General features: G+C 43.0%; 1 protein-coding gene across 3 annotated transcripts; it reads right to left on the reverse strand.

Annotated features, from left to right (window-relative positions):
- Positions 1 to 492: 492 nt before the first annotated feature.
- On the reverse strand, positions 493 to 16,769 carry LOC139568319 (uncharacterized). 3 transcript variants are annotated; one of them, XM_071390077.1, is made up of 22 exons: positions 16,678 to 16,769; positions 16,017 to 16,105; positions 13,667 to 13,745; positions 13,512 to 13,558; positions 13,263 to 13,338; positions 12,776 to 13,049; positions 12,196 to 12,362; positions 10,967 to 11,246; positions 10,173 to 10,270; positions 9,731 to 10,010; positions 9,363 to 9,529; positions 8,939 to 9,233; positions 8,601 to 8,716; positions 8,318 to 8,459; positions 8,196 to 8,227; positions 8,026 to 8,084; positions 7,703 to 7,917; positions 7,257 to 7,513; positions 6,973 to 7,107; positions 6,713 to 6,860; positions 3,219 to 3,245; positions 493 to 2,830 (listed from the first exon to the last, which is right to left on the reverse strand). In XM_071390077.1, the coding sequence occupies exons 1-22, from the start codon at positions 16,696 to 16,698 to the stop codon at positions 2,514 to 2,516; spliced, it is 3,321 nt and encodes a 1,106-aa protein (XP_071246178.1). In that variant the 5' UTR covers positions 16,699 to 16,769; the 3' UTR covers positions 493 to 2,513. The 3 variants fall into 3 exon arrangements, with proteins under 3 accessions (XP_071246178.1, XP_071246177.1, XP_071246179.1); XM_071390076.1 differs by having other exon boundaries at positions 9,363 to 9,532; XM_071390078.1 differs by lacking the exon at positions 6,713 to 6,860 and having other exon boundaries at positions 2,592 to 2,830; positions 9,363 to 9,532.
- Positions 16,770 to 16,909: the final 140 nt, after the last annotated feature.

The following is a 16,909-nucleotide window of genomic DNA, read 5'->3' on the forward strand; positions in this document are numbered from 1 at the left end:
TATGATGAACTTCACATGGTGGTGAATATGCATGGTGATGAGCTTTATGCTCATTTCCAATAAATATCGAGGGTCTTATTCTGGGGACATGTTGATCTATGATTGGCTGCCGTTTGACTAATACAAATGATCTCATAATGTAGGTATCCTAACCCCACTTTATCTGTGAGCTGTTGACGAGAGCGCACTTGCCAAGACCAGAGTGGGCACATTTGCTATTTAACGCAACAGTTGTTGTGACATAATCATCAGTAGAGCTGAAAATGCTATGGAAACCCATTTAATTAACTTAGCTTTTTCATTCAGTACATTGGAATTTATTTGTATGTGCACTACGCCAAGTTATATATATGTGCACTACGTCACCAGGCACAGTATTTTATCCACAATAGAGGTCGCCAGCTTGTAGTCCAAAAACCCGGAAATGAGTTACCTCTAGTTCTTTCAGCCATCCCCACGGGGAAAGAATAGGGTTTTGATATAAATGTCCAAAATAAGTCCGAGGTTAACACAGGCTTAGGAGATCTTATACGTTTTGTTTTATGAGATAATATCAGTCAGTCAACATGAACTTTATGAATTATGAAGCCTTTATGCTTTATGTGTTTTTTATTATTACATAAATGTCCACAAATTTACAAAAAGTGACATTAGCTGATAAAGATGATCTCAGAACAAAATGTATAAACTCTCCTAAGCCTGTGTTTACCGCAGACCTTATTTTCTGCAATGATGAAAAAACCTTACAAAAACACCATTCATATTTCCATGGGCTTTGACCAACGAACCATGGTGGAGTTAGTGCCTACAAAAAGACGGGATTAATTTTTCTCTCTATAAATCAGTTTGATGGAAACACATCTCTGGTGGGAAAATGTATTTTGTTCCGATTTTTTTGAATATTCGCATTAACATCTGTCTCAAACTGGATGGTAACCTAGCTACAGACTAAATCATCACCCATAATATTTTGCCACGATAAAAAGTTTCTCATGTCAAACTACCAGGAAGTCTGAAAAGACCGACTGAGTGGGGGGGAGCTAATAGGCTGCGATGTCTCTTGATGTAATGACCTGACAATTAGTCTGAGTTTTGGGCCCTTCCCCCACTTTGTTTCATGCTGGCTAAAGACCTAGCTAGCCAGTAACTAGCTAACACCAGACCCAGATGAAAGCGGAAACCTATAAGTATATTTGCCTTAGAAAGTATATTTACAGGTTTCCCCTATTCATCAAACACACTGCTATGTAAATTAGGTAAGAAAATGAGATGTTACCATTGGTGTATTCAAATTTGAGGATATTGTGACGTCACAAAAAGCCCTTAATAACTCCGGGTCCTAAATCCAAGTGGTGGACAAGGGAGAGGGGACTTTATGATACAACTTTATCAATGCAGAAGCAACAGTAATTTTTCATACTTTGATCTGATTTCATCCCAAAATTGTCTTCACTATACAGAGATATGTCTGGTGTTCAGACAGTACAGCTGTCTATAGACACTATATCTATACAGAGATATATCTGGTGTTCAGACAGTACAGCTGTCTATATACACTATATCTATACAGAGATATATCTGGTGTTCAGACAGTACAGCTGTCTATATACACTATATCTATACAGAGATATGTCTGGTGTTCAGACAGTACAGCTGTCTATAGACACTATATCTATACAGAGATATATCTGGTGTTCAGACAGTACAGCTGTCTATAGACACTATATCTATACAGAGATATATCTGGTGTTCAGACAGTACAGCTGTCTATATACACTATATCTATACAGAGATATATCTGGTGTTCAGACAGTACAGCTGTCTATATACACTATATCTATACAGAGATATATCTGGTGTTCAGACAGTACAGCTGTCTATATACACTCTATCTATACAGAGATATATCTGGTGTTCAGACAGTACAGCTGTCTATATACACTATATCTATACAGAGATATATCTGGTGTTCAGACAGTACAGCTGTCTATATACACTATATCTATACAGAGATATATCTGGTGTTCAGACAGTACAGCTGTCTATATACACTATATCTATACAGAGATATATCTGGTGTTCAGACAGTACAGCTGTCTATATACACTATATCTATACAGAGATATGTCTGGTGTTCAGACAGTACAGCTGTCCAGTACAAGTCAGTTGTCTGGTAGATGTTAAGTCTCACATGTTGTTGCCTGAGACCTGTTCAAGATGATTCAACATTCACCATGTTCCAGATAGAAATTCAATGAAGAGATATATAAAAATATAAAACATTACACAAGTGAAAATATATACAAATATAAATTAATAAAATATTCCTCCATCATATTTGGAGACTATTAAACACATCAGAGTCCCTGATCTTGTAGTCTGCAGCCAGTGTACCAGAGTAACACAGGTAGGTTGTCTGGTAGACAGTAGCTCCTCCTCAAAGTGCTGCTCTCTGTCTCTGATAAATGTTTTGATATCTTCTGAGGTTGTGAGGTTGTATCCATGGTTACCTCTCAGTCTGTCTGCTCTTCCAGGTCTTCGACCAGGCAGGGATCTACTTCCTTCAGGACCTGGTAGAAGTGTTCCTGGGCACGAGCCCCCTTCCTTACCACCATGTCCAGCAGGGCTTGGTTCTGTAGGGTCTTGGTGGATTTACTGACCACCTCCTCCCTCTCCTCGTCAATCAGAACCCCACGATCCCGGAGACGCAGGAATAAGGGCTGTAAGAGCCCCAGGCGAGTCTCTAGAGACATCCTGTGTCTTCTGATGAAGGCCCCAACAGGGGGGGCAGAGGGGTTGGCAGGAGGGGCTGCAGGGGAAACAGCTGAAACTGGGAGGGGGAAATGATGCATTAAAACCCTGTCAAGAATGACAAGATACTGTCTAGGATTACCTTTAGTTTGTTATTGAGAGGTTTATAATGGTGATGATCTCTAATTTGTTATTGAGGTTTATAATGGTGGTGAATCTCTAGTTTGTAATTGAGGTTTATAATGGTGGTGAATCTCTAGTTTGTAATTGAGGTTTATAATGGTGGTGAATCTCTAGTTTGTTATTGAGGTTTATAATGGTGGTGAATCTCTAGTGTGTTATTGAGAGGTTTATAATGGTGATGAATCTCTAGTGTGTTATTGAGAGGTTTATAATGGTGATGAATCTCTAGTTTGTTATTGAGAGGTTTATAATGGTGATGAATGTCAGTGGAAAGTCAACAGTACCTGTAGAGGTGCCATCTGTTGGTGAGGCTGAGGATGAAAAGAGGAGGTGTTTTACTACCTGATAAAAGGTACGTTCATTATAACCAACCATAATCATATGATTTAATATATGTTTTAATCCAGGGCTCATCTGTAAAAGAGACCTTCGTCTCAGTATGACTCCCTGATGAAATAAAAAGGTAAAAAAATAAAATAACAATATTTCAAAAATTACAAAAAAGACCACCACCACCATCACCATCACTACTGCTACTACCACTACTGATTCTGCTACTGCTACTACTGCTACCACTACCACCACTACTACTACCACTACTACTACTGCTACCACCACCACTACCACCACTACTACTACCACTACTGCCACCACCACCACTACTGCTGCTACTGCTACTGCTAAAGCAGCGCGAACCACTGCTTTTAACCAGGGCAAGGTGACCGGAAGCATGACCGAATACAAACAGTGTAGCTATTCTCTCCGCAAGGCAATCAAACAGGCCAAGTCTCAGTACAGAGACAAAATCGAGTCGAAATTCAACAGCTCAGACACAAGAGGTATGTGGCAGGGTCTACAGTCAATCACGGATTACAAAAAGAAAATCCGCCCCGTCGAGGACCAGGATGTCTTGCTCCCAGACAGGCTAAACAACTTTTTTGCCCGCTTTGAGGACAATACAGTGCCACTGACACGGCCCCCTACCAAAACCTGCGGGCTCTCCTTCACTGCAGCCGAGGTGAGTAAAACATTTAAACGTGTTAACCCTCGCAAGGCTGCAGGCCCAGACGGCATTCCCAGCCGCGTCCTCAGAGCATGCGCAGACCAGCTGGCTGGTGTGTTTACGGACATATTCAATCAATCCTTATCCCAGTCTGCTGTTCCCACATGCTTCAAGAGGGCCACCATTGTTCCTGTTCCCAAGAAAGCTAAGGTAACTGAGCTAAACGACTACCGCCCCGTAGCACTCACTTCCGTCATCATGAAGTGCTTTGAGAGACTAGTCAAGGACCATATCACCTCCACCCTACCGGACACCCTAGACCCACTCCAATTTGCTTACCGACCCAATAGGTCCACAGACGACGCAATCGCAACCACACTGCACACTGCCCTAACCCATCTGGACAAGAGGAATACCCATGTGAGAATGCTGTTCATCGATTACAGCTCAGCATTTAACACCATAGTACCCTCCAAACTCGTCATCAAGCTCGAGACCCTGGGTCTCGACCCCGCCCTGTGCAACTGGGTCCTGGACTTCCTGACGGGCCGCCCCCAGGTGGTGAGGGTAGGTAACAACATCTCCACCCCGCTGATCCTCAACACTGGGGCCCCACAAGGGTGCGTTCTGAGCCCTCTCCTGTACTCCCTGTTCACCCACGACTGCGTGGCCATGCACGCCTCCAACTCAATCATCAAGTTTGCGGATGACACTACAGTGGTAGGCTTGATCACCAACAACGACGAGACGGCCTACAGGGAGGAGGTGAGGGCCCTCGGAGTGTGGTGTCAGGAAAATAACCTCATACTCAACGTCAACAAAACAAAGGAGATGATTGTGGACTTCAGGAAACAGCAGAGGGAGCACCCCCCTATCCACATCGACGGGTCAGTAGTGGAGAAGGTGGAAAGTTTTAAGTTCCTCGGTGTACACATCACGGACAAACTGAACTGGTCCACCCACACAGACAGCGTTGTGAAGAAGGCGCAGCAGCGCCTCTTCAACCTCAGGAGGCTGAAGAAATTCGGCTTGTCACCAAAAGCACTCACAAACTTCTACAGATGCACAATCGAGAGCATCCTGTCGGGCTGTATCACCGCCTGGTACGGCAACTGCTCCGCCCACAACCGTAAGGCTCTCCAGAGGGTAGTGAGGTCTGCAGAACGCATCACCAGGGGCAAACTACCTGCCCTCCAGGACACCTACACCACCCGATGTCACAGGAAGGCCATAAAGATCATCAAGGACAACAACCACCCAAGCCACTGCCTGTTCACCCCGCTATCATCCAGAAGGCGAGGTCAGTACAGGTGCATCAAAGCAGGGACCGAGAGACTGAAAAACAGCTTCTATCTCAAGGCCATCAGACTGTTAAACAGCCACCACTAACATTTAGCGGCCGCTGCCAACATACTGACTCAACTCCAGCCACTTTAAAAATGGGAATTGATGGAAATTATGTAAAAATGTACCACTAGCCACTTTAAGCAATGCCACTTAATACAATGTTTACATACCCTACATTACCCATCTCATATGTATATATACTGTACTCTATATCATCTACTGCATCTTGCCATCTTTATGCAATACATGTACCACTAGCCACTTTAAACTATGCCACTTTATGTTTACATACCCTACAGTACTCATCTCATATGTATATACCGTACTCTATACCATCTACTGCATCTGCCATGCCGTTCTGTACCACCACTCATCCATATATCTTTATGTACATATTCTTTATCCCTTTACACTTGTGTGTGTGTGTAAGGTAGTAGTGTGGAATTGTTAGGTTAGATTACTGTTGGTTATTACTGCATTGTCGGAACTAGAAGCACAAGCATTTCGCTACACTCGCATTAACATCTGCTAACCATGTGTATGTGACTAATAAAATTTGATTTGATTTGATTTGATATTTGATTTACTACCACTACCACTACTGCCACCACCACCACTACTACTGCTGCTACTACCACTACTGCTACCACCACCACCACCGCTGCTACTACCATTACTACTACCACCACCACCACCACCACCACTACTACTGCTACTACCACCACTACTACTACCACTACTGCTACCACTACTACTACAACCACTACTACTACCACTACTGCCACCACCACCACTACTGCTGCTACTACCACTACCACTACTGCCACCACCACCACTACTACCACCACCACCACTACCACTACTGCTACCACTACTGCTACCACCGCTGCTACTACCACCACCACTACTGCTACCACTACTGCTACCACCGCTGCTACTACCACCACCACTACTGCTACCACTACTGCTACCACCACTGCTACTACCACTACTGCTACCACTACTGCTACCACCGCTGCTACTACCACCACCACTACTGCTACCACCACCACTACCACTACTGCTACCACCACTACTACTACAACCACTACTACTACTACCACTACTGCTACCACTGCTACTACTACTACTACTACCACTACTGCTACCACCGCTACCACTACTACTACAACCACTACTGCTACTACCACCACCACTACCACTACCGCTACTACCACCACCACTACCACTACCGCTACTACCACCACCACCACTACCACTACTACTACTACTACCACCGCTACTACTACTATTGCTGCTTTTACTACTACTACTACCACCACTATTGCTACTACCACTACTGCCACCACCACCACTACTGCTATTGCTACTAATACTACTTCTACTACTGCTAGTATTGCTACTACTACCACTACTACTTTGTGTTACCTGGAAGCCAGATAAGTCTTTCCCAGACAGATTCTTCACCACCATTGTCTTTCAGAAGAATATTAACTTGCTCAACAACAGTTTGTATGAACAACTGAAATGTTGGGAAGTAGTTTTCATAGGATTCAAAATCCACAAATTCTGCATCCTGGTAGAAAGATAAAGTGTCAATTACATAATTAAATATATAAAGGTAACAACATCATAAGATCATGTTCATGTGCAAGCAATGTCTCTTCTCTCTCTAGCTCAGATATCACCTTTGGTTGAATTAGATATTCATCTGGTAGATCTGCGGAGAGCTCGTATTCTTTATTTGGAGTTAGTTGGCAGCGAGGATTTGTTTCAATATAGATGTATTTGTCTCCATTCCTTCTTTTCCATTCCTCCTGCACCTTGTTTTCACAAAATCACGTTATTATTTGTTTAAATCAGAAAACATTGTCCAAGCAATAACATTAACAAAACATGAATTCGTGGTTTAATGTCCTGTGTGCTTGATTGAATTCAGACAAAGTAGAGTTGACATTTCAGACGGTCTTACCTCCCTGATCACAACATTTCTGGGAAGCAACAACACATTCAGGATGGACCTCTTTTCAGGAACAACTGGGGGTTTGTAGAACAACAAGACAAGTGCTCGTATAGGAACGGTGGGAGAGTCTTCATCCTTGACTTCACCATAAGCAGAGAATCCACTGATGTTTATTATGATGTGTGTTCCTGTTATCTCAAGAGGAGGGAGAAACTCAGTGTTGTCATCAGTCACATGGGCTACAGACAGGAAGTGACATCCACCACCTGGTAAAGAAAGAGAACATTTAGAGCTGTCTCTGACCAACAAGACAAACATAACAATGCTGAGACTGTAGCAGGAAACGAAATGCACAATAATGAGGAAACAAATAAGCAAATAATGAGAATATGATCTTTCAGAAGAGTCCTGAAACATGAAAAGTGAAATGAACCCTTCATGATATTATTACTCACTATTGTAGATCTCACAGTGGGGGAGGTGTAGTTGACAGACAGATCCCTTAAGGCATCTAAACTTGAACAGGGGTCCTGCAGGTCTCTTGCCATTCTGGGATAGAAACCTCATGTCCCAGTGGACTGTCTTATAGAGCACCTCTCCCTCTCCCTCCATCCTAAACACCAGGCCTGTTATACTGCACTGGAACAGACCTGCACGGGGGCACTGGAACCTGTAGAACAAACAATGAAGGATTTCATTTTAGGAGATTTCCTGGATTTAAGGTATTGTCCTTCTTTTAAACAAACTACCAATGATAACATTAAATATATCAAGTTACCGGTACTCTCCCCTGTTGTCCTGATCATGAATTTCAGGTGTAAATTCATCTGGAGAACTCTAAAATGTAGAAACAATAGATACTGTAATTCAACCAGTAGTGTGAAGAATAGTTTTTAAATTCAAATGTTCTCTCTTTCTGTCTTTCTCTCAGTCCAGTGAGGGTCTTACCATGTGATGGTGATCCAAGAGGAGAGGAGATTCTAAAGAGAAGCAGATAAATATCATTCATCATGTTTTACTATTCAACTACATCATTGTTCCAGATTAAGATGTTACTGTATAGCTGTTACCCCTTTCTCTTCCCAACTCCTCCTCACCCATCCTCTGGGTGTTCTCCTGGGTGTTCACAGATACCTCTGTGTTGAGACTGTTAGCCATCTTCAGTTGGCTTCCTAGGATGGTTGAAAAGTCCATCTCCAGCTTTGGGGTTTTCTAGATTCAAATCAACAAAATAGATAGAGACATACTTCTATAATAGCAACATGTTCTATGTTAATTTGACCTGTCTTATGTTCTATTGTGAACATGTTGGTCACCATGGCAGCAGTGAGAAGGGCAGGGACAATCAGGCACCTTATGTTTGATGAAGAACGGGGCTCTGCCAGTCAGTTGGACACAATCCTCAATCTTTTTGCCCCTAGAAACTAGACCAGGCCAGGATGGTTCCTCACTTGTTCTCCTTTTCTTTCCTGCAGGGGTCATCAAAAAGAGAGAGAAAGAAAGTGTAAAGTGAAAAGAGGGAGAGAGCGAGTTTAAAGTGTTGTTAGCTGGTTAACATACCAACAGGCTAGTGTAATAGTCAGTTATTAAGAAACAGTCAACAGGCTGTGCGGGATCTTTGTGTGAATCTCTATCACTCAATATCCCAGACCTGAGTGTGTAATGATAAATCTATCGTCTGGCTGTGTTACCTCTACTGTGATATCTCTCGAACTTCTCTGCCAGATCTTCCTGGTTCATCCTCCTCAGGATCCTCTGTGTGATCTCCACAGCTCCCTCAGGGCCGTATCTCTTCACCATCTGATCCGCTGTGACCTGTCTGTCAGCGTTTTCCAGCTGAGTTTCTGGGATGGGAGGAAAGCCAGTCAGGTAAGGTGGAAGCTGTTTGCTTGGAGTCAGTTCCTTCTGAAATATTTTCAGCTCGTCTGTGCTCAGCTCCTCCAGAGTGGCCAGCAGCAGGGCTTCTCTTTTCTTCTCTGTAGGTTTCTAAGAAAACAACAACAGAACAGATAGTTTTAATTTGGTGACAACCCTTTCTTTCTGTCAGTCTATCTGTCTCCGTGTCTTTTACCAGGTGTGGGCTATGTTAACCTAAACATCCCCTCTCCTCCTCACCGTGACCAGTTCATATTTGTCCTTTGTGATTCCAGTGTCTTTGCTACCTGCTGCCTCTCTGTCCAAGGCTCTAGAACTTCTAGCCGGACGGACCTGTTTCTTCTCTCTCTTTCCATCATTACCAGTGTCTGATGAGTCTCTCCACCATGTTGTTGCTGTGATAGATACTACTAAAGAAGTGAAGAGAGATAATGGTGTTATTGTCTCATTACATTTTCCTGTTTATCTACAATTATCAATCTACATCATGTTGTCTTCGTTTAAGCAATTACAATGAGCCTGTCCTCCTATAACTCCCCCAACCAACTTAGACCTACACTGAACTGTGATGGTGATGTATAGATTGATGTACATTATTGTTATGTTACCTCCAGGGGGATCTCTCTCTAACTTCTCTGCTAGGTCTACCCGCTTCATCCTCCTCATGATCCTCACTGTGTTCCTCACAGCTCCCTCATGGTCGTATCTCTTCACCATCTGATCCACTGTGACCTGTCTGTCAGTGTTCTCCAGCTGTCTCTCTGGGATTGGAGGACAGTCAGGAAGCTTGCCCCTAGTCAGGTTAGACTGAAATGTCTTCAGCTGTTCTTCAGTGAGCTCCTCCAGAGTGGTCAGCAGCAGAGCTGGAACAGACAATATTTGGGGTCTCTAAAAAGGTGACAAGATTTAAAGAAGGAATAGAAGTACTGGTTACTGATATAAAGAACATGAATATAGCCACACACATACAAACATCCTAATTTCTCTGACAGATCATATTTTCTAATGAGAGGATGTTAGCGTGTTGTACATGTGCACCAGTCCTCTCACCTGTAAGCTGTGCTGTACTGAGGAGGGAAGGAACCTGTAAGGCTTCTCCATGACAACACTGGGTGGATAGAGGGCTTGGGAGCAGACAGGCCTGGAATCTGGCGTTATGGATGAAAATATTGATTTGTGATAAGAGCCTGAGTGACCAGAGGGACTCCCTGGAGGTATGTGGGCATAGGGGCTCCCTGAGCGAGAGCGAGCGAGATACATACATATATATATATATATTAGCTGGTTAACTTTGATCCTATATTATAACATTACTAAAACTAAATGTTAACAATCTGGGGTGATCTTTGTGTGAATATAATCCCTATTACTCAATTGCCATGTCCAAATACCCATACTGTACTTACTCTCTAAAGGCATTTCAGGTATGTGAAAATAGGAAGTTTGATAGTTTGTGAAATTTAGAAAATCAACTATGCTTTAAATGCCAGGATGTCATACTCATTAATCTAGTAGAATTCGCTGCACACCTTTGAGGAAGAGAATGGTGATTGTCAACAGCTGATAATCAGATAAGGGGAGGGGCTTTAACTAAATTAACAAATGGCGGGATTCAACGCAGTTGTGCATTAGATGACACCTTCACAGTATGAGGAGCAGTATGTTGATATTCCCTGCTTCCTGTATTCGTTGTTACTAACCAGTACGTTCTAAATGGTATGTAGTATGATTAGTACACAGTATGTAGTATTAGTAAGTATTAGGAAAGACAGATTTTGGACACAGCCAATATCCCATCATGGAACTGATCGTGTAGTGATCGATCTATCATGTTGCTGTGTTACCTCTAGTGTGATCTCTCTCTAACTTCTCTGCTAGGTCTACTCGATTCATCCACTTCAGGGTCATAAGTGTGATCTTCACAGCTCTCTCAGGGTCGTATCTCTTCACCATCTGATCCACTGTGACCTGTCTGTCAGTGTTCTCCAGCTGACTCTCTGGGATGGGAGAACAGTCAGGCAGCTGGCTACTAGTCAGGTGAGACTGAAATGTCTTCAGCTGTTCTTCAGTGAGCTCCTCCAGAGTGGTCAGCAGCAGAGCTGGAACACCCAACATGAAGGGTCTCTAAAATAACAAAGATGATAAGATAGAAATGCAGACTACTGATATAAAATAAAGAACATGAACATAGCCACACACACATACAAACAACGTGATACAGGAATATATTTTATGCTACTGCTACTCTGTTTGTCATATATGCATAGTCACTTTAACCATACCTACATGTACATACTACCTCAATTAGCCCGATTAACCGGTGCCTGTATATAGCCTCGCTACTTGTATAGCCTCACTACTGTATATAGCCTCACTATTATTATAGCCTCGCTACTGTATATAGCCTCGCTACTGTATATAGCCTCGCTAATGCTATTTTTCATTGCCTTTTTACTGTTGTTTTGATTTCTTTACTTATCTATTGTTCACCTAATACCTATTTTTTACTTAAAAATTGCACTGTTGGTTAGAGTCTGTAAGTAAGCATTTCTCTGTAAGGTCTACACCTGTTGTATTCGGCGCATGTGACAAATAAACTTTGATTTGATTCACAGCTTTTTTTGTCTGATGGTGTGTGGAGGGATGCCGCCTGACCCCCACCACTCATAGTGTATGTGTGTACTGTATCATTTCATACTGTAGAACTGACTATAACAGTGAGTACAGGTGTTTTAACATATGAGGGTAGAACTGACTATGACAGTGAGTACAGGTGAAGTAACATATGAGGGTAGAACTGACTATGACAGTGAGTACAGGTGTTTAACATATGAGGGTAGAACTGACTATGACAGTGAGTACAGGTGTTTTAACATATGAGGGTAGACCTGACTATAACAGTGAGTACAGGGGATGTAACAAATGAGGGTAGAACTGTAGAACTGACTATGACAGTGAGTACAGGTGTTTAACATATGAGGGTAGACCTGTAGAACTGACTATAACAGTGAGTACAGGTGATGTAACATATGAGGGTAGAAGTGGTCCTACACTTCTCTAACCGTCCTCTTACCTGTGAGATGAGCTGTCCTGAGCTACCAGCAGAATCTAACGACAACAACTCCTTAGACGAACCAGGGAAGGAAGGAGGTGGAGCTGGAGCGAAAGGAGGCCATGAAGGGTAACAGAATGATATGGGCCTGAGTTGGAATAAGGACAAGTGAGAGGGTGAGGCAGTACCTGAGAAAGAGGGAGAAACATGGGAAATAGAGGGGAAGACAGGAGGGGGGATAGAGAGTCAGTTAGGGTTCTTGTCTATAATCCTACTTCTCTGATCTCTAACTTCTCTGCCAGATTATTCTGGTTCATCTTCCAGATTAGGAAGCTCAGGAAGAGATATACAGTCATGATTAGAAAGTCTCATCTGTTTGTGAAATCTTCCCTACTGTATTGGTGATTGTATGTATGGAATGTAATGAATGTTGGATTGTTGTTTAATCATAATGGGGTCACCTGGATACATCATGAATACACATTATAAAAGAGGGGTCTGCTGAATGTTATTATGAAGTCAGTTGAATGTTCTTTCTGGTTGGACCTACACTGAACTGTGATGGTGATGTATAGATTGATGTACATTGTTGTTATGTTACCTCCAGTGTGATCTCTCTCTAACTTCTCTGCTAGGTCTACTCGATTCATCCACTTCAGGTTCACAAGTGTGATCTTCACAGCTCTCTCATGGTCGTATCTCTTCATCATCTGATCCACTGTGACCTGTCTGTTAGTGTTCTCCAGCTGGCTCTCTGGGATTGGAGGACAGCCAGGTAGCCAGGCCCAACACAGGTACCACTGAAATGTCTTCAGCTCGTGTGGGTTCATCTCCTCCAGAGTGGTCAGTAGCAGAGCTGGAACATCCAACGTTCTCTAAACAACAAAGGCGAGGAAGGAATAGAAAAACTGACTACTGATATAAAATAAAGAACATGAATATATTAATATTCTTAGGAATATTCTCATATCATGAAATAGATTACATTAGGAACTTTAACACACACACACACACACAGTATTTGGCTGTGATCTATGTGGTTTAATCACAATGACATTTGACCTCTCAGACATGACCTCTAGTGTTACCTTCATGAACCTCAGCTTGTCCTTCAGCCTAGAGATCTCAGTCTCCAGATCACGACACTCCTCAGACAGGGTCAAACTGGACACAAGAAACAGTCACTTCACTGCTCTGTTCCCCTACAGCACCACCACATGCTGTGGTCACTTCACTGTTCCATTTTAATTTCACAGGTCATGAGGATGATGTAATAAAATCTGTTATGGTAGAATTGTTAATATCAGACTCATAATACTTTTATTATGTCCACTCACCTTCCAGAAGAGGTGCTGGCAGACTGCTCATCCCTGTTGGCCTCTGCCTGCGACACACACCCATAAACAAACACACACAGTATTCTTCAGAGATTACTGTGATCTATTGTATGTGATTTGCTCACATTGACTTTAGACATGACCACTAGTCTTACCTTCAGCACCTCCAGGTTCCCCTCCAGCCTAGAGATCTCAGTCTCCAGATCACAACACTCCTCCTCAGACCGGGTCAACCTGAACACAGGAAACAGTCACACACTTCCCTGTTCCCCTACACCAACACTACATGCTGTGGTCACTTCACTGTTCTACATTTATTTCACTCAGTTCATGAGGATGATGCAATAGAGGTATAGAAGAGATGTTAGAGGGTCAATTCACCACTTTTAAAGTTGATTATCTCTCCATCACCAGACCAGTAGACTCACATATTCAAAGTTACCAGTGTCTATAGCAAATCAATCAAATGTATTTTATAAAGACCTTTTATAAATCAGCAGTTGTGACAAAGTACTTACATAGAAACCCAGCATAAAACCCCAAGCAGCAGGCAGTGCAGATGTAGAAGCACAGTGACTGGGAAGAAACTCCCTAGAAAGGCAGGAACCTAGGAAGAACCCAGTGGAGGCTGCTGAGGGGAGGACGGCTCATAGTAAAGCCTTGAATAAAGTCAATGGAATGGAGATCCTCCAGGTGTAATTCACATTCTGTATTAGTCTATTCTCTACCGGTAAAGAAGATCGTGGACTTCAGGAAACAGCAGAGGGAGCACCCCCCTATCCACATCGACAGGACAGTAGTGGAGAAGGTGGAAAGTTTTAAGTTCCTTGGCGTACACATCACGGACAAGCTCAAACGGTCCACCCACACAGACAGCGTGGTGAAGAAGGCGCAACAGCGCCTCTTCAACCTCAGGAGGCTGAAGAAATCTGGCTTGTCACCTAAAACACTCACAAACCTTTACAGATGCACAATTGAGAGCATCCTGTCCGGCTGTATCACCACCTTTTTACGGCAATTCCACCACCCTCAACCGCAAGGCTCTCCAGAGGGTAGTGTGAGGTCTGCACAACGCATCACCGGGGGCAAACTACCTGCCCTCCAGGACACCTACAGCACCTGATGTCACAGGAAGGCCAAAAAGATCATCAAGGATAACAACCATCCGAGCCACTGCCTGTTCACCACGCTACCATCCAGAAGGCGAGGTCAGTACAGGTGCATCAAAACAGGGACCGAGAGACTGAAAAACAGCTTCTATCTCAAGGCCATCAGACTGTTAAACAGCCGTCACTAACACAGAGAGGCTGCTGCCTACATACAGACTTGAAATCATTGGCCACTTTAATAAATAGATCACTAGTCACTTTAATAATGCCACTTTAATAATGTTTACATATCTTGCATTACTCATCCCATATGTATATACTGTATTCTATACCATCTATTGCATCTTGCCTTTGCCGCACGACCATGGCTCATCCATTTATATATATGTATATATTTTTATTCCATCCCTACTTAGATTTTTGTGTATTAGGTAGTTGTTGTGGAACTGTTACATTACTTGTTAGGTATTACTGCACTGTCGGGAACTAGAAGCACAAGCATTTTGCTACACTCGCAATAACATCTGGTAACCATGTGTATGTGACCAATACATTTGATTTGAATATCTATGTAATATTTAAAGCAGCTCAGCTGATGTAGAAATCCAGCACTACTGAGTGGACAGAACCAAATTCTATAGAATTCTACAGTATACCATTTGTGGACAGGGAGACGGTCTACTCATAGCCTTATTTATTTGTTTTCTAATGGTCAAAGGTTGAGTCCGTTTTAATTTAAATGTTCTCTTGTTGCCTATTCTACATAGAGTAGAAAAGTTTGACTTTTGTTGCATTTAAGGGAGTTAATGTCTTATTAACGTCTTATTCAGGGGAGCTGAGCCCTGTAATTCACACCCTGGACTAGTATACTCTATGTCCACTCTGAGGGGTGTCCCTGACTGCACCAGGTAGATAATATACTCTAAGGGGTGTCCCTGGCTGCACCAGGTAGATAATATACTCTATGTCCACTCTGAGGGGTGTCCCTGACTGCACCAGGTAGATAATATACTCTATGTCCACTCATATCCTCTAAGGGGTGTCCCTGGCTGCACCAGGTAGATAATATACTCTAAGGGGTGTCCCTGGCTGCACCAGGTAGATAATATACTCTATGTCCACTCTGAGGGGTGTCCCTGACTGCACCAGGTAGATAATATACTCTATGTCCGCTCATATCCTCTAAGGGGTGTCCCTGGCTGCACCAGGTAGATAATATACTCTAAGGGGTGTCCCTGGCTGCACCAGGTAGATAATATACTCTAAGGGGTGTCCCTGTCTGTACCAGGTAGATAATATACTCTAAGGGGTGTCCCTGTCTGTACCAGGTAGATAATATACTCTAAGGGGTGTCCCTGTCTGCACCAGGTAGATAATATCCTCTATGTCCACTCACATTCCAGAAGAGGTGCTGGGGAGTTCGCTGGAAGGCTCTTCACTCTCCTCCCCTGCTGGCTTCCTTTCCTTCTCAGAGGCAGCTACCTCCTACACACACACACACACACACACACACACACCACACACACACACACACACACACACACACACACACACACACACACACACACACACACACACACACACACACACACACACACACACACACACACACACACAACTTTATGGATGAAACAGTCGTTGTTGAGAACACTGTCTCTTGCCAACATCTCTTGAATGAGATGGTTTGCGATTGAAATGCAGATTCTAACATATTTCAGCCTTATTCAGTCCTTCGAATGGCGTGCAAATGAATGGCGTGCAGATACTACTATGAATTCATAGCTAGATTATAACCTAGACATTTTAATGTAGGCCTATGAACTATTACATCACATGTCGTTGCATTTCCTCAAGCAAGTCACTTTTCCCCATTATTCCCATTACTTTGATCCAGTCAATCTCGCACTTCCGTGTTGGTCTAAATTAAATATGAAATTGATACAATTTAGCCGACTGTACTGTTTATTAAAAACAAAATTTTCCCGCGATATTTACATATAAATATAATATCCATGAAAGAACTGCATACTCAGTTATCCGTTAAACTATTTTCTTACCCTGAATCCATCCATTTTCATACACTACAGGCGCAGCCAGCTGACTGTAAATAATTAAGCCTGATAGCAGAGCGCTACAGTTTCCTTTAGTTTTCAGCAGCCCAGCCCAGCCCATCCTGTGGTGTAATCTCCCTATTGTCTCCGGCAAGCACAGGATGCCGCGCGGTGAAACACCACTTCCCATTCATTTTAATGGAAGGAAAGCGGTGAGAAACGGAGAGGGCGGGGACCT

Source organism: Salvelinus alpinus, chromosome 2 (assembly GCF_045679555.1).
Source record: "Salvelinus alpinus chromosome 2, SLU_Salpinus.1, whole genome shotgun sequence".
Classification (NCBI taxonomy): Eukaryota; Metazoa; Chordata; class Actinopteri; order Salmoniformes; family Salmonidae; genus Salvelinus; species Salvelinus alpinus.